Source organism: Nyctibius grandis, chromosome 5 (genome assembly GCF_013368605.1).
Source record: "Nyctibius grandis isolate bNycGra1 chromosome 5, bNycGra1.pri, whole genome shotgun sequence".
NCBI lineage: Eukaryota > Metazoa > Chordata > Aves > Nyctibiiformes > Nyctibiidae > Nyctibius > Nyctibius grandis.
The window spans coordinates 27,123,045-27,141,850 of record NC_090662.1 but is presented as its reverse complement, the minus strand read 5'-3'; the positions used below and the strand labels follow the sequence as shown (position 1 = coordinate 27,141,850).

The following is an 18,806-nucleotide window of genomic DNA, read 5'->3' as shown; positions in this document are numbered from 1 at the left end:
GCCGGCCTTAGGGGAGATCCAGAGCCGCCGTCCTTTTCGGTGGGAACCTGCTGCTGCCGCTGCCCGCCCGGCTGCTGGGGAGGGGGACGGGGCTCCCCTGCTCAACCGGCCCCGGCGAGCCGGGGCGAAGGGCGGCGGCGGAGCCTGGGCGCACCGGGCAACAGCCTCGGGCTCTGCTGCTTCAGGAGCGCGGGCAAAGGCTCTTGGGCTTTGTCGGTTTGTTCTTAAGTTGTAACACTTCGACGTTTTCTCCACTGACATTTTCTCCCGGGAAAATATACATATATATATATATATACACGTAATACCTTCTTAGACTATGTATAGTCTCCCCATACAGTGAGTGCGTGTTAGCATCCCTCTATATCTGTTCCACCGCGGGGAAAAGAATAAACTATTGCTATTTTTAACCGAATCCATCACAAAAGAAAAACAGTTGACACTGACCCGCTAAACTCAAGTGTTCCCGGAGGTAAAACAAAGTTTGACAGTATAGTACGTCTCGTACAGACCCCTCTAAACCGAAAACCAAACGGGTGCAAATTAAGCCATTTCACGTATAAGCCTTTAATCACATATAATCGAAATTACAAGTGACCCTCTAAAGCAGCGCTCGCGGCCCTCCCGTAATTCATGCAAGCGGTTTTTCTAAGTGTGCCAGCTACGAACGTGAACGGCAGCAATCACGTCTAATCTGATCAGTCCGCATGTGAGGGGACCCAGCGGTGTCATCAGCTCCAAAGGGCCCTTGGTGAAAGTGGCTGGGAGGGGCCAGCGGCAGCTGGAGCCATGAATGACACCTTCTCATTTGTTCCTTTCCCAGTTCAACAAATGTTTAGCCCCGTTGCTGCTAAATGAAAGCCTTGCGCTCTTTGGCTTGGGGAAGCTATTTATTTTTAAGATTCCTGAATAGGATCAGGAGCAATTAACTTATTTTTGTTTCTGTTTTCTCCTAGTGTATTGGGAGCTAACCTGGAGCAAAGCAAAGAGCTGGCCGGCTGCGTGGGCGCCTGTGTGCTGCATTCCCGGCACCGGAGTACGCAGGGCTCGCCTTGACGGCGGGGAGGTGTCCGCCATCAACAGGCTGCCAGGCGCGGAGCCGGGGTAAAACCCCGCTCGCTTGTGGCGGGGTCCGTTTCGGTGTGCCGCTGCCGAGAGGGAGGGAGAAGCTAGGTGAAAAACGTGAAAATAAGAACAAAAGCAGGACCCATGCCCCGTCGTGGCCGCTTCTGGACGGCGCCCGGCGAGGGCTCCCCGCCGCCCCCGGCTGCTCGCCCAGCGTCCCCACCAGGGCATGGACACGGAGGACAACTGAGCAGCCCTCGGGGAGGAACAGTATTGCCCTAAAGGTCAAAAACTGGGGGTTTTGGTTGTTTGATGTTCTGAGGGTTTTTTTTTTTTGTTGGTTTGGTGTTGTGTTTTTTTTGTTTGTTTGTTTTTGTTTTGTTTTGTAGGTCTCTATTGGAACAAAACGCGCCTGGGAGCCCGGCCGGGCCGGGGGCTGCGCTGGGCAGCCCGAGCCGGCCGAGGTGTCTCTGCGGGTCCCACGGGGGTCCCAGGTTCCATCCCTTTAGCACAAAACGAGTCCATCTCTCCCTCTGCAAGAGGACTCCCCTGTTGCTGCCTCGCAGCTCCCGCTTGTGGGCTACGCGCTCGTTTGCCGCTAGTCAAACGTTTGACTCAAAACCCCTTCGCGCGGTACATAAGGGGCACTCTCTGTGCAGGAAGGCTCGCCAGCAACCCACCCCCCAGCCTTACACCCCCTCCCCAACACCCCGCGGTCATTGCCCTGTTCCTCATGGAGCCACACTTGCTGCCCACGCTGTGGTGCCCCGGCCGCCCTCCGCGCCGAGCGTTTGGCGTGTCCCGGGAGGAGCTCTGGCCCCCACAAGCCTGGAAACACCCAGAGCCTGACCCAGGTTTCCCCCAGGAAGCGTTGAGTGTGTGCTGTGTGCCCAGGGCCAAGGAGGGAGGCCGCTCCTCTGGGCGCCTTCGATGAGCACACGGTCCCCCGGAGGCCGCTCGCCTCCTCGCTATAGCGCTTCCTCCGAAGCTGCTCCGGGGGCTGTCCGCTCTCCGCTCTGGATCGGATGTAGACGGGGTGGCCCTACAGGCACCAGTCTCACTGGCGGGGAACCGCCGGGGCGGGAGCTGTGGGGACTTGCGGAGCTCGGGACGGGCCTGCCACCCTCTCCTCTCTTGGCCTCAGCGGCGGCGGAGGGTTGAGCTCGGCTGGAGGTGGAGGGCTCAGTGCCCCAAACCCGCCCTGCCGCCGCGGCCACTCCCCCGACCTCTGCCTTGCCTTGCCCATTGCCTTCTTGGGCCGGGAGAGGGGGGAAAGATAGCCGAGGGGGCGAGTTCTTGGCTCCGGGCATCCCCCTGCCCCGACGGCGGGCGAGCTGGCGCTCTCCCGCCCCGGCCCCGAGCACCGGCCCCAGCGCACCCGTCGTGCCTTCTTCTGGTTCGGCTCCAACAGCCCCTTTTATGCCACAAAGATGCAGGGGAGGGAATTAAACAACCCCCCGCTTGCCTCCTTGCTAAGGGCTCCCCGCACTCCGCGCCCGCTTAGGACAAGCGGGGGTGGAGATGGGGGCGGCGACTGGGGCAGTGCCCCCCCCGCAGCTCCGCACAGCCCCGGGACAGAGCGGCGGGAGACCCGCTGGCTGCCTCGCACCAAGTCGTACAGCGAGAGGTGATGCTGGCCTCTCCCCGACGGGCACACGCCCCCGGGAGCATGCTGAGGTTTTAAACGCGTACATTAAAATGTAAAGGCGGACCCGGCTCCCATGTCAGTGGGGTTTTGCCGCGGCTGCTGACGGCGGCGGTTCCCGACTCCGGAGCTGTCACACAGATACTCACTGGCCTTCTCAAGCTCGGCGTTGGTTCACGGTTTCACAAATCTAGTTACTAAGAAAATATGTGATTTAGTAAGAAATGGAATGACCTTTGGAGTGCTGTCATTTCTGTACCTGCCTTCCTGTGATGTCTGTGGTGCTGCCTTTTTCTAATAATAACTTATCAGATACTTTGTGTCTGAGTTAATTTCTCTGAAATCACAAACATCTTTTAACTTCTTCATGGTTACATCATCTTTGTTTTTTTTACTATTTCCTTACTCATCTCGATCTTACTGACAGACATGTCTTGCAAGTACTGCATGCAGATGAAATTGTATAGCAAAGTGCTCGACATACGGGGTGTACATGTATCATGCTTCATGAAATCTGAGTAACTCAGATCTTCTTCAAGCCACAAAACTCATAGCTGTTTTTTTTTTTAAAGATGATGTCAGGGCATAGAAAGGGTTGATTGCTCCCTAAGAGACAGGGAGCTAGGGGGACTCCCCAGGCTGTCAGGGCATAGAAAGGGTTGATTGCTCCCTAAGAGACAGGGAGCTAGGGGGACTCCCCAGGCTGTCAGGGCAGAGCCCTGCCAGCCAGGGCTGGTCCCACGACCCCCAGCCAGGGAGCAGGTCAGGCCGGGGCAGGGGGAGAGGCGGTGGCAATCCAGAGTCCAGATCACTGACACATTGGTGATGATCAGGCAGGTCCGAAGTCAATCCATGGGTCAGGGTCTGGATCAACAGGGCCCATAAGCAAGCACAGGCGGGGCTGTAGCTGAGCTAGAAACCAGCACTCCTGCTCCATTTCTGGGACAGAGACTTGGACTGAGCCAAGATGGAGTCCCTGGGCAGAGGCTGTGGGTAGGGGTCCCAGGTGAAGCCTGTGGGGACCATGATGGCCCCTGACTCCTCTTGAGGCCCTGACAAGTGAAATTACTATAACCTACTCTGTAATTGTCCAAATCAATAGGGATAGTTGTTTGCCTTACCACAAAATCCTTTTTGGTATGGGGACAACCTGGGACAGGTTTTCCCAGGGCTTTTGGCTAGCAGGGCTGGGCAGATGCGTTACTGCCAGGTTGGTCTCTGCTGGAGAAGAGTTGGACCCATCACCTCCTGGGCTGTGCTGGTGACAGCCACTTCTGTCCCAGTGTTTCTAGTTTTCACTCCAGGTCCCCACACTGTTAGTACTTGCTAGGGACAGTGTCTAGTTTTGATGTTGCTTCCTACCCTTCTGTCATCTCAGAACCTTAACAATCTCCTAATGTCGTCTTCTTGGGAGAGCCCTGCATGGACCTGGCATGCTCCTGCACTGGGAGGCCTTGGCAGGCACCACAGGGCCACTGTGGTGACATCTGCCTTCACCTCTTCCTCCACAGGCACCTCTGCAGGGTCTTAGGAATGTAAAGATGGTGGGGAGAGGGCAAGCAGGGGGATCTTCGCAGAGACAAAGCTCCCTCTGGGCCTGTCCGGCACTGATCTCTGCTTCACTGAGTTTGGGAGCTGGGTGTTCCATTGGGCAGCCTGGCTTCCTCCGTACCCCACTGCCTGCCACAGCCAGGCTGGGACTGAGGGTGTAGCTCCTGGCCTGGTGGGCTGCCCCTTACCGAGCCTGGGTTTCAGCCAGAGCCCCACCTGGCCCTTCAAACGTCGTCAACTTCCATGCACTGGCACAACTAGGACGAGAGAGGGGAAAGGGATATGCAATTCTTTAACTGCTATCAAAACCTAAACCAGCAAACCCATCGGGGAGCCTGGGGATGGTGGAAAATACTGCTGAGGCTCCCTGCGCTCCCTTCAGCCCGGCAGAGCTGGCACCATGAACGCAATGCAATGGAGGGGAGCACGCTGTGTCGCCCTGCCCACCCCTCCGGCCGCCCAGCCCCGCAGCAGCCGCCTCCTGCCCTGCTGCTCCTCGAAGCACACACTGAACCGCAGCTGCACGTACCCTGGGGTGGGGGGTGCCCGCACCCCTGCGCTCCCAGGCTCCTCGGGCACCTCTGGCTGAGCACTCCGTCGGGACACAAAGAGCTGAGAAGAATGGTCTTCCTCACCAGCTCCCATTTCTTCCTTTCCGCTGAATTCACCTCAGCTCACGTGCAGATGAGGAAGCTGGTTTGCCACAGTAAAAAAATTGCCACTTTGGGTTTCTCCCTAGACAGCTAGGAAGAAGCATAAACTTGCCCTCCCCTGCTTGGCTGAGCTTCCAAGTGTGCTGAAAAACACTTTCCTTGCAGCTCTTGTTCTCAGTTTCTGCATCCCTGCATGCTTGCAACAGGCCCCTGAAGTCCTACAGCCTGTTCTTGCTGGGAAACTTCACACCAGCCTTGCAAATCCTCAACAGTTCATCAGCAAAGCCCTTCAAGTATAACACTATGGCTCAACAAGGACCTCAGCAACCCTCCTTACTTCTTTGGATATCATTTTTCTATTCTGTCATCTTTCCGATTTTGTCTACATAAACCCAGGAATTAAAAAAAAAAAGCTGCATTTTTCATAAGTTGTGTGAGTTTTGACTGATGAAAATCTGAATTCTTTCCAGCTCATATTGAGGGCACAGGAAAACAGGCAATGGGCACTGCCTGTTCATCTGCCAGTGAGGGCTTTTTATTTGCTTTTTTTCTTTATAAAGGTATTGTGTCCTTGGATACTTGTTTGCTATATGTTTGGTTTGTAGAGCAGATATATGTTCACTGTAGATCACTATATAAACCCAATATAATAATCTTTCAAAAAAACCTTGTTCTCATGAGGAATCATACAACAGCTCAAATGGTTTGAAATACTGAAAACATCTTTTAATTGTAGAATTCTATACAAACTTGGGTAGATACAGAAGTGGGCACGACAAAATGTGTTCTTATTGCCTGAAATTTTTCACAGAAATAGAAACATTGATGGCAAGCTTACTGACATCCAACATGGTGAGATACCTTCAAATTTGCAAAGTGAATAGACACAACAACATTTCTAAGTAGTCTGTATGTGTTTGACTGTTCTTGAAGTCCTACTACTTATATACCAACCTCAAAATACAAAGAACCAAGATTAAAAATTTTAATGCACATCACATAATAATGTAAAATCAAGCACAAAATGTAAACAAAGTGTAATCCTGAAAAGACACTATTTTTTTACCTAGGGCACTGACTTATTCCAAGAATGATTTCCTGTATAGTTGGGTTTAAGTGAGGCACACATTTTGTTTTCTGCACAGGACATCAATATCTGATGGAGATACAAGAACGAATGGTAACGAACAAAAGGGAAAGAAATGTAATCACAAGTGGAACTCAAACTCCATGCCGGTGTTCTCACAGCCCTAAGCAAAGCTATACATTAAAATACGCTACAACCATTGTTCTCAAAAAGTCCTTGGCACTTTTCCTCTGATAATCTTACTTTCAGTTTTTAAAAAAATGGAGTAAATTGCATTTCTGCGCCTATATCATAGGGCAAAACTATAAATGTAACTACAAGGACAAGTTACCAAAAAAACCCCCAAGCCAAAGACAACCCCCACCCTCAGGGCATCACCCCAGAACTCCAAACGCTTGGTGAAATAGTATCATCCTTCCTCTTCATCGCTGTCTTTCATAGTAATGCCCTGAAGTCCTCCCGCATCCGTGACTGAGACTGTGGCCTCCTCTACGGTCAGACGGCTGTGAACGGTATCGTAGGTTTTACTGTTCAGCGTTCCCTCCAGCACGCCTTGCAGTCTGAAGTCTCGGTAGGTTTTCTGTGGTAAAAATAAAACATCCTGAATTGGACTTGAGCAAGCCTGAGCAGTCTTCCACTATACACTGTCCATTTCTAGCATGCCAGCAGAACAGCTTCATTCCTCCTGCAGTTAAGGACCTATCATCTAGAGTTTGCTAAACATTTTGTGGTCTTAGTTTCTGGGCTGCATGAGATTTCTATAAACTGTAGAGAGTCTACAAGCCGCACTTTGATGGTCATTCCTTTATGGGATTGTGTTTTGTACTACATTTCTATAACTGTATGCTGATTTCTCAGTAACTTCCATTTGTCTCATTTATTCAATAAGAAACCAACAAAGAGTTTTTCTAACTGCATATTGAAATATGAATTTGGCTACAGGTAGTTCTGTCATTTCTCAACAAATGTAAATGTCTGACTCTTTCCCCACGACATGATTTTATTTGCATTTATCTTTACATTTATATGTCAAATGTGGAAAAATAAAATAACTTTTAGATTATGATCTATATTCAAGAATACAAATGTTTCTCAGGTGACTACTTCAGTCAGTTAATTTACATTCTAAATCATCTACATTTTGACTCACATCTACATATTTCTTTTTTTCTCACTTGAGAAAGTTCTGTTTCTCTGGTATCCAGCCTTCCTATGAACCAGCAGATAGGACTTTCTTCTTTGACTTTCTATCAAGTAAGAATTCTGAGTGGAATTGTTTTATTCATTGATGCTATGTTCACGTGAGCATATGGAAAACTATCTACTCTACCTTCTTTATTTGAAGTTGTAATACATTTGAAATAATCTTTCCTGAAGTTAGCCTAAAAAGCTTAAGAAGGACAAGTTGATCTAGCTAGTTTCTTACTTTGGGTACACTGTTACTATGAGTTCCCAATGTTTATGGAAGAGACTATAGGAAAAAGATAATGGAAAATAATTAAGGACTATCAGGCCCGTTCCTCTGCCAGAGGAGACCCTCAGAGAAAGAAAAGAGAGAAGAGCTGATCTTGTTTCACTCAATACTTCAGATAACTGCAGAAGATATCTCTCAAAATGGGGAACATTCAGCTGGGAGAATTTTTTCTGTCACTATCTATGATGATTATTTAAAACTTGTCTGAATTACTGCGACCAAGATTTATTTGACTTTCATAGGTCATCTTCAGAGTCAATGGATGCAGCTTATGTTTTGCTCACACGCTCCTGCGAGTACCCTGCCTGGTCTTTTTCAAGTGTCACCATCACATTCCCTTTTTATAACACTGTGTATTCAATTTCCTTTTCTGCTGTTAACAGGTCCTACAGCAATTTCTTTCAGTTTTACATTTTATTCCTCCCGTTCTCAGACCAGCACTCTGGGGTTCAGTCATTGCTCTTCTTTTGACATACTTTTGCAGGATAATAATGTTCACTTCCAAGCTTAATTTTTCATTTCTCCCTAACTTTCCTCTTGGTCCTTGACCCTTCTTTAGTCACGTCCCTCTGCACGTGTCTCAGATACCTAACAATACCTTTGTGTCATCATCCCTCAGTCTTGGCTTTAACGGGAAGAAGCAATGTTTTCTTCTTTTGGTCATTCTTAATAATGCCACTACCTTTGCTGCACCCAAACATGAAAGAATAATCTATTTCTTACTCATCCCATGTCCCTTAAAAATGACTTCCTACTTGTTTTTTTGAATATTTCCAAGCGATGACAGGGGCAACACAGCCTCCCAGTTTTTCCAAAAGCAAACACAGAAGTCCCTCCATTCACTCTAGAGTTTGGAGGAACGGTGCCCCTCCACGTGCCTCTCCCCAGCTGGGCTGCGGCAGTGAAAGCCTCTTATGATACTCTACTTGAACCATTGTTTCTTATTTCCCAGCAGTCTCCCATTGGACAAGTTCCTGTTTTTCCAGTTCTGCCATCCTCACCCACCAAAACACAGGTGGACAAGATTTTCTATCTTCCAGTACATTGACTGGTACCTCTATAACTGACCTCATCTTCAGTCTTCTGTATCCACAGAAGGTGCCCTGGAATAACACACTTGGAATTTAGGTGCAAAGCAAACTGGGTGTATGGGCACAGAAAGGCTACCGCCACAACCAGCGTATTCCCATTGTCACCGGGAGCCTGCTTCTTTTGAACTAGGCTCATCAGTGTGCCCGGCTGCAGAAGGAAGGCTGGGTGAGAGTGCTGCTCATTCACCTGAACTTCAATTTTATAAAAGCCTCTTCCTTTAATCTGGGTGATACTTAACTGGTACAATTTAGTCTGCCCATTCTTAGATCTCACTGGGCAGAGTTTTTAGATCGTATAACCCTTTTTTTTTTTTCCCCCCAGAGGATGCTTACCTTCACTTGAGAAGAGCTTTAAACCTTTCACAAGAGCCATTCATTTCAACCACAAATAGCAAACTGCTTCTACCACTTTGGCACATAATGAAGAGCCAAATCTTGTACCCAGAGAAATCAGTTAAGGTCAAAAATAGCAAATCTAAGCTTGGGTGGTTCAGGGAGCCATGATGACATCATCATTATGACTGTTTTCTTGCATCTCTCTCTCTTTTTTCCTTTTAACTATTGAATCCTGAAAGTTGCAGTTGCAATTCTAGTGTCCATGAGTTAAAATGCTTCTGACTTTACAGTCTTGCATGAACATCATGAGAAAATATTTTGAAGAAATCAAGGTCACCATTGACAACAGGTGCTTCTTATTCCACATTTATACAGATAACAAGAATGTTCAGAGTTAAACAAGACAGAATTAAGAGGAATAAAATCTGAAATGGCTTTGGAATAAAATCTGAAATGGCTTTCTGTCTCTTGCCTAAGGGTATTAACTGAGATCTGAAAGGGGGCTAGGAGGAAGTTTTCTTCTACGGTACGTTAACCCGTAATTGCCTATTGCAAGGTATTTTACACTTTGCTCGGAAGCACCGGATGGCCAGTGTAAATGACTGAGGACTGGACCGGAGGGATTGGTTTTCTATTGATACTTATCCCAGAGTATGAAAGATTAGAAAATGTTATTTAATATGTTGCATATTGTTTTCCAATTGAACCTAGAATCACACGCGCATAAGAAAGGGAAAATAGTTACTTTTTAGGAAAGTGGGGAAAAATGGAGAAAGAATGTTATTGTGATTATTAAGGTAAAACAAAAAAAATCAGTACTATGACAAACAATAATCTATTAGGAATACCATACAATGTTGCTGTATGGATAGCAATAGCTGGTTAAAATTCCTTGGAACAATTATAATTGTCACTGAGTCCAGAATGGATGACAATTACTAGTGCACATACAATAACATTAGAGGTTTTAATAAATTATTTTTCTTCTCAAATTTGCAACTACCATGGAAAAAAGAAACCCCAACACAAAACTACAAAAGCTTGCAACTTTATTAAAAACTTTTAATTTTTAGGGAATTATCCATGTTAATACTTCATCACTTTTCTCTCTTTACTACGCAGTCTAACTCAAACACATTTTATTTACCTTCACTATCTTGATGAGAGTCTTCAGCTGGTAGATGTGAAGCTGAAGGTCTAATCTATCAGCCAACCACATGCATATGACTTTCATGGAGCTGCTATACCATTGCTGAAAAGAAGGATAAAAAAAAAACAAAACACCAAACAAGACTGCAGTATTTATTTAACAGATTTGGTAATGAGAGGTAATGAAACACTTTGAAATGATCACAGATCAGCACTTGAAGTCAACAATTATATAATCTCCTGTTAAGAGAATTGCATGGGTCAGTAGGAAATCAAACAACTTGACCTAGACTGCTCTTTACATGAATTAGCAACTGCCATTTTATCTTTCAGTTACAACATTTTCAAGCAAAATAATGTTATGCGCTTTGCTATGTGTCAGTAAGAATGGATACTAAATACACAATTACATGAGAGAATTGACAGCTAAAACAGCAAGGGAAAAAACACAGGTAGGGTATCTTGAGAGAGACTTTGCAATACCTAGATTTTCCAATCCAAACAGGAAAACAGCATCAAACATAGAATATGGAATCTGTCTTGCGTTTTTCTTTTAATTCACTTCTTTGTTAAGTAAAAAAATTCAGAAATCCATGGAAACTGTATTTAAGTATAATCAAAACACTACTGCACCCCTCCCAAAATAAACACATTAAGGTTTTGTTTTAGGTTAATTACTAATTATAATTAAAGCCTACCTTATTTCCTTTTTGTGTCTTAGGCATGGGTATGTTTTCACTCAAAGCTGCACAAATGGTTGGGGTAAGAATAAGCTCTCTGCTGTTGGTGTCTACGTTACCGTAAAAAAATGCTCAGATCCAAATAGCTACTATAACAGTTCTTTCACATTAACTGTATTAAAAGAGATTTTACTAAACATAGTTGTAGCAGCTTTCCTCCCCCTCCTGTAAAATAGCATCCAGATGTCATTTAGTCGAACTGTAAAAAGGAAGGGATTTTTTTTCATTTCAGCAGTGAGAGATTAAAAGACTTTGTGTCACAGCTCCGTTTCTAGTCTCTTTCTCCACAGGAAAGAGGCTTAAATCATTTTCTAATGTAACTTCCCGTGTCTTTACAAAATACACAGATATGCAAATGAAGGAAACATTGTGCATATTTGAAAATTCAGCATGTTAGGCAAGGTATACAGTGTGAAGTAATTCAAAGGAAGGATCTAACATGTCTCATGAGCCACCTCTACATTAACAAATAAAAGAAAATACCTTTTGAAAAAATGAAGACAAATTACTGGCTACTGGATGTAACAAAAGACAAAAATAGAATTATTTAATCAAAATGTAAGCTCTCTGGCAAAAGCTTTAAATACATACAGTAATTATAGGTAAATACTTTTTCCCTACAGTCTCATCTCATTGTAGCTATCAATCAGTTTTATGATAAGTTTGAAATAAGAAATAGGATTTTAATACAATAATGACTTCCATTTATTTTGTTTAATGTGTTAAAATGTATTTTAATTATAAATCATTTGGAATAAATTACTTTTACATTTTTTAGAGTTTCTCCTATTAATTTACTATTTTACAGAAGTGAACAAACACATCACACAAAATGCAGACAGCTGCGCATTTCATAAAAATAGTTTGATTTATTCAATAAAATGTGGGACTGATTTGGTATCCATAAAATACTGGTTTTTTATCACTGCATGACATTCTTATACTATTTACATTATTTCACCCCAAACATGCATGTTGGTTTTTATTTCTTTTATAAGTACCTGTAAAATATGTTTAATGTGACAGAGTTGTTACTAAGTGGCAGATGTAAACTATATGACAGGTGTTGTATGTATACAGATGTCTAGAAAATAAAACACAGTTGAGCTTATTCACTCTGGGAACTCTATCAATCTAATAAACATAAAAATTCATATGCCAAGCATTCTGTGCAGAATATCTATTGTTATTTGCAATAACATGATTCCAATTATTATATTATCACTCAGACTCTACAATTGTTAATCTTTAACATAATCACGGTGGAGAGAACGATTTTAGTAGCGGAGTTTTCTCAAAATTGATATTCTTCCATAAAAATATCAAATAACACATCCATGATGTATTTGGCTTGTATCAAGTAGAAAGCAGAAGGGGCTCAAGCTTGCTCACATGAACAAACTACAGACAGGACCAAAAATTTTGTGATTGGTTTTCCCCATGTAACACCCTGAATGGTGCTGGATCACTGAGAATAGACCCAGTCCCAGTTTGCTGGCAAAAAGTGTTTTAAAGCCCAGCCAGATAACTTAATTAAGATGGATGCAGTAAAAATTGGACTCTCCGTACATACCTGTGATGTGCTTACATGCACTGAAAACAAAGCTAAGAAATTGGAGGGAATTAATTTTGCTACTCAGATTTGTGAACGATTACAATAGAATATGTTTTCCTGACTAGTTTTAATACATTAAACTTTCAGCAGAAATGTTTAATTCAGTGATTGCAAAATGATCCTATGGTACTTGCTCCTCTGTAAACATACATTGTCCAGAAAAAATATGACTGCTATTATATTAGAAAAAGACATATTCTTACTTTGAATTGTCACAGTATTTTTAGTAACAATCACATCCAGTATATTTTTAGAGTCCTCCCAGAGGTACCTGTGGATAGCATTCCTGTTCACTGTTGGCCTTATACCCACTAGTTTTGAGCACTTAGTATAGGCTGAAGCTGCATAAACATAAATCTGCTGGACTTCATAAGAAGAAAAGTAAATATTTCCCTATTGCTTCTTCTGGAGCCTGTTAACATGCACAGCACTGCAAATGCCTCTCAGAGGTGGAATCCAAGGCCACACATTTTGACAACCACGAGCATGTTATAGAGGCAGGGATGCATCTACTGTGACTTATGGGGAATCTACTGCAAACTCACAAGCTTCAGCGATTAGATAATGGTGCTGAGATTATGTATTTTTTAAGTAGTAATAATTAAAAAAATCCTTCTAACTGTTTTTAAGGAAAAGTCACTTTCCCACTACTAACAATAGCACTGAAAGGACAATAAGACTCTTGCAGATGTCAATGATACAGTATTACTGTCATATTCTTTTCTGTCGACTATAAAAGAATAAAGCAGTAAGTATTTATTATATATTTTTTTCACACCAGCACACAACAGCAGCCAACCACTTTCACAAAAATATGTTTGCCTCTCTGTTTCCCCCCCTCTTCTTATTGATAGCTCATCCAGCTCCTGTAAGGGCATGCGTTACTTCATTTTCCTGAGATACCTCTTTTAAAGTAAAAAAATAAGAGAAAAGGAAAGGCTAGGGTTGACTCTGTGAGACCCCTGTATTTATTCACACTTATTGTGCATGACTGTAGACTGGTAAATCATATTAGCGGTCCGTCTCCCCATCAAGCTGCTACTTGCTTTCCAGCCCTGGGAAGGTTCAACAAATCAACAGGAGCACGGAAAACAGAACATCAGTCTAATCTAGTGTTTAAGGTGAAGTTTTCAAACCCAATCTAAGAAGATCTTTAGAGCAAGCAACAAGCTGAAGGGCTCAGAAGGTGGTATTGACAATGAAAGAGTGTTGAAATATTGAGAAGCGCAGCACTTGTGCATTTTTAATAACAAGAGGGTCAACAAGGACACAGCTCCCTCAGTGCCAATAGTTGCCACACCAGGGCTATAAACGCTCTCAGTTCATCAGATTTCTTAAACAGTTCATCAGCTTTCTTAAACACCCTAAACCCCCTCAGCAGACCTTTAGTCTTAAATTAACAAACCAAAGCAATGAAAGAAGGTGCAGCTTGAATGGCCAGCATTGATCCCCGACAGGGCTCGGCGCGGCTACAGGCACTGAAAAACTCGCCCCATTGTCGGGAGGAATTGACGAACCTCCTCGCCTAAATAGTCCAGCTGAGGCGGGCTGGAGGCATGCAGCTGTAAAGGGCTCCCCTCGCCCTGCTCCCAGCGCTCACAATGCGCCAGGCATGAGCTCTTTGTCAGGCCCAGACTCGGCAATTTTCTAACAAGGATTAAAGTTGTTTCTCGGCAGGGCCAGTGAAAAGCGATTTAGCAACATACCGTGCTTTCTTCAGGCAAGTTAAAGAGAAGTAGTTAAGGAATTTAATTATTCTGGTGACTGGTGGAAATACAAAACAAATATATTAAATATTCCCCATCTTTCTGGGTGCCTGAGCTATAACATTTGCAGAACGGTTCAATTAAATATGACACTTATCGGCTGAAAGCAAGCACTTCGGGTTTATTTTTGAAGTTTTATAAAAAAGGTGCAGCTGTTTGCCACCTGGAAGGAGGCTCAATACATACTAATACACAATGCTTTAGTCCTTCTAGGGCTGGTATCCCTAACGCCTGAGACACAAGACCCCGTCGAGTTTCTATATCTTGCCTGCTCTTGGTAAATGGCCACTGTCAAAATGCTTTTTCTGCTGAATATGGCAGGCAAACAGCTTTTCTAGGAACTGCATTTTATCTTCCTACCAAAGCCTTTATCACACTATTGATCAGGAATTGAGTCGCTCAGACGACAACAGGATGTTTTTACTTCCTCCATCTCTACTTTTCCTACCAGGAACAATAACAGAAAGTATTCTTCTTACTGAAGAGATTCTACATCAAAGGCAGCATAAGCTAAAATGCATAAGAAATACTATAAGCATATTCAATATTAAATGCTAAAATGCCCAGTTTTTATTAAAAGGCAACGCTATTGCATCGTTTCAAGATTTTGGTAGCTAGCATTAGTAGTGTGCCAAGGAACTTGTAGAACATTTTTAAAAAAAAGTTAAATGATAAAAGAATAAATAAGTTATTCTTTAAAAATACAAACAGCAAAAGTTAGAAAAAGGTTCCTGACTTGAGTTTCACAATTTATTTCCCTCTTTGTAAAACATAAATAATCATACTAACTTCCTTTGTTGCATGTTAATGATAATGAGGGAAACAAGTGTTATTTGTAGTGTCTTTGAAAACACTCTGAGGTTTAGACGTTATAGCTATATTTTCAAATTTAGGTATAGACATCACCCACTTCAATGAGGATTTTTACCTGAGCAGTGACGAGTTCATACACTCTTCTGAAAGCTGGAAAGCCTTGGTAACTCTTAAAAAAAAACAAACCTGGAAAAGATTTCTCAACCTGTGGGCCACCATGTTACATCAGAAGATATGTACATACAGGAACACCAAAATAAGAAATCAAGTCAGAAGAAGTAATTAACATTCTAAATATCTTAACATTTTTGCAGAAATTAAAAATATTTAGTTGCAAACTAAAAGTAACAATGAAGCAACTTTGCACAAGATGTTTATGCTTTTCCTTCAGGTTTAGGTAGCCTTTTGATTAAGAAAGCCTGATAAACCTTTGAAGGTTGAGGCAATTGTAGGTAGACAGAAATAGAAAATATATCAGCTGTGTCAGCGACCAGGAAAAGGAAGGAACAGAAGCTGGGGAAACCCGAGAGAAGAGAAAGCTCTCATGCAAGACCATTTCCATCCCCTTATCAGCTCCATGTGGCTTCATGGTGACAGCCACTGCCCTTCTGCGACATATTATCCAACCCCACAAGGATGTGGTTTCTCATTATACATAGCCTCACAGTGCTACAACATAAAATGTTGAGCTAGGTTTGACTCTGAGCACCCAAGTTTACAGTGCCATCCCTGAAAAAATACTTTCACCAAAATCCAGAATTTTGCCTTCGTGGGAAGTCCATGCAAAGTTGGTGTGTTTTTTTGTTTTTTGTTTTTTTTTGTGCCTGTATGTGTCTCAACATTATTGTTCTGAATCAACAGAGAATTTAATGTTCTTGAGATGTGCTCCTACAGTACAGACAGTGAGATTCAGTTGGCAGAAATGGTCAGTTAGTTGGCCTCTGACTGTAGAAACAGAAATTATACCATTTCCAGATACAATAAAATTTTCAAGTACACTTGTAGCCTGGCTATTCTTATAGCTATCCTAATGCTCCCGGCTGTTTGGGTTTTGGCAAGATAGTAATCTTTCTGTTTAGGACATCAAAGAAATTTTTATTATTTCTCTGAAACACGAAAAATTTCTCCACCTTTTGATTCAGAGCACTGCTATGACTGGAGGAAAAATTTTATGTGGCATAAATTTCATAGCAAAATGAATATGGGAGAAACAGCTGACATTACGACTATGCCGAGAGTTAGAATTGTGTCTCCATTTTATGGGCACTGATCGAGCACTACTTCACCCATGTGTTCACTTCCTGTATATTTACTGTATCAGGATGCATTACTTTTATTGTTATTTAAAATATATAAAATACAATCAGTACAAATACTCAAACTGAAAGTGTACTTTAAAGTACTTTAGCTTTCATCCAATAATAGTGTATATCCTTTAATATGCAGCCATCAGACCTGGAAGGCTTGGGGGGCTTAGTTTTGCATTTTCTTAAATGTTCACAAAGATCAAGGAGCGTACTGTTGGTTTTGGGGGTCACTATGATGCCACTACATTCATTCCTTTTGCAATTTTTTTTTCCCTAGGAACTTTCATTTAAGAAAAACTGAAAGAAATGAAGATTAAATGAAGCATGAGTGGAAAATCCATGGAGTTAGCCTTGTTGGAACCATGGGGTTAGCTGGCAGTACAAACAAATGAAGCCTTTTCCCTGCACCAAAAATCAGATGTTTAAAAGCCCTTGATCTGGAAAATGCAAATGGTTAAATCGGTATTAAGTGTCACATGAAAAAACTCAAAAACCCCTGACACACACCTCTTCCACCCCACCAGTGTCTTACACTTCTAATGCTCAGCAGCACTTGTCAAGGCATCTTCCTGGAAACGTCTCAGGTTTTCAACCAGCTTCTGTGTTCTGCTTCCTCTTCTGGGCCTGAAATGCTAAGCCAAGTTTTGAACTTTGGCTTGGGGATGTGCAAAAATTTTCAGAGCCTAAATTACAGCTACATGTACCAGGAAAGGAGAAGCAAGAAAGAAACCATATACCACTGTCTGCTTCAACACTCATACTTCTTGTGATAAAGCGATCAGGACCAAGATTTCTTTAGCTTGGTCATTGCAAATTACAAACTCCGTTTGAGTACAAACCACAACTTTTTTTTTTTTAATATTTTTTCCCTTTCTTCCCTCCTTTTTTCTTTTTCTTATTTTTTTTTTAAGTTTTGTGTGTGATTGTAGCAGATTTATTAACTTGCCTCTTGCACCCTTACTTGGTCAAGGAAGAAAGGTTTTCTTCCTTCCAGTGAGACTCTTCCTTGGGTTTCCTTCTGCCTTTTTTGTGCCATTACTCTAGTGAACCTCGTAGGGAGCTCAAAAGCCATTTTGTTTTTCGTAAGAATGACTAATTGATGTAATAAACACTTTAGTCTACAGTCAGTCTCTTCCCTGCCTATTTGAATGAAGGATTCGTACTGTCACTCCCAAAGCAATTGGCAGAAAAGCGAAGGGAGCTCAACAGAAAGAGGAACCCAAACCTTGACAGGAAGACCCCGTTCAGCAGGACTCATGACGAAAAACAAGTGAACAGTTATTGCATGGGTTATTTTGGTGATACAACGAAACAAATTAGGCAGGCTAGTTTTCAGAAATTGCTAATGAGAAGAAAATAAGAGAACGGGGCTCATTTAAAAGCATATTAAGTATCTTTGAAACTTTTAGGCAAAAAGGATATTGTTCTGAAATAACAAAGAACATCTAACATACAAAATCTTATCTTTTAGGAAGAAGGTAAATATTTCATATTTTAGACGCATACTTAGAAGCTGGCTAGTTGCTATGGAACTGCTGCCAATTCACAAACAAAGATACATTTTTAATACAAAATACACAGTACTCATCTCTCCCTGCATTGTATATTGGTTGCTGAACAGCAATTTACAGTGTTTATGCTACTTTGTAATGTTTGTGACCTTCGTTTTTTTCTGGCTTCTTCACATATGGCAGATGGACTAAGAAACTGGAAGTTGGCAAAATTAGATATGCATAACTTCCTTCCATATCTGGACATATGTAATGTTGCTGTTCTGATTTTAAATACTAGGTACTAACATAATGCTCATGACCGCGAGAGACTAACAGCACAAACAGTTTCCCTACTCCACTCTGGGTATGCGGTGCATCTGTGAACAGTACTTCCATAGGTTATCCTGGTGCTAAAACTCTGGAGCAAACACTGTCAGTCTTGCTACACTGTGTGTTGTGTTGTAATTTGTGTATATCTGCAAACATCCTCTAAGGCACAGAATGGGGAACATCACTTGAGTGACCTTGAAACGAAAGCCAGCTTGGACCCCCAAAATAAAGAAATGAACATGATGCAAAATGACCAAGTTGTTACTCACTATAACACCAGCCTGTTGCTATCAGGCTCTAGTTTTACAAACTTTATGAATGTGCTTAGCTACACAAATGCTAAGCAGTCTGCCTAAGCACATGCGTAACATTAGTAAGGTTAAAGGTCCAGGTTCATTCTGCCCATAAGGCACATAACTGAGACACCTACACCTGCTTTTGCCCAGCCATCTGGGACTCCCTGGGGACTCCCTGATGTGAGGCATCAGCAAAGGGTGATTCAGGGAGGTGGCAGAGTCCTCCTCTGAGCTGCATCTCTCCCTTAACATGAGTACGCTCTTAATATCTCTACCTGTATCAAAAATGAGGTGGACCAAAGCTGGGCCAAAATCTGTGTTGTAGCATTTAGGTACTGAGTCACGTTAGTAGCCCTTGTCTTGGAGTCTTCTGTTTAGAATCCCTGCTCCACGTG

At 42.9% G+C, this 18,806-nt stretch overlaps 1 protein-coding gene across 1 annotated transcript in view; it reads right to left on the bottom strand.

The window, feature by feature from the left end:
• Window positions 1–5,618: 5,618 nt before the first annotated feature.
• Window positions 5,619–18,806, bottom strand: part of CADPS2 (calcium dependent secretion activator 2) — a 337,802-nt gene continuing 324,614 nt past the window's right edge. Inside the window, exons 27-28 of the mRNA XM_068400325.1 lie at window positions 10,050–10,154; window positions 5,619–6,581 (exon numbers count right to left, since the gene is read on the bottom strand). Coding sequence (XP_068256426.1) covers window positions 6,411–6,581; window positions 10,050–10,154 — 276 coding nt within the window. The 3' untranslated portion in view covers window positions 5,619–6,410. The remainder of the gene's footprint in view (window positions 6,582–10,049; window positions 10,155–18,806) is intronic.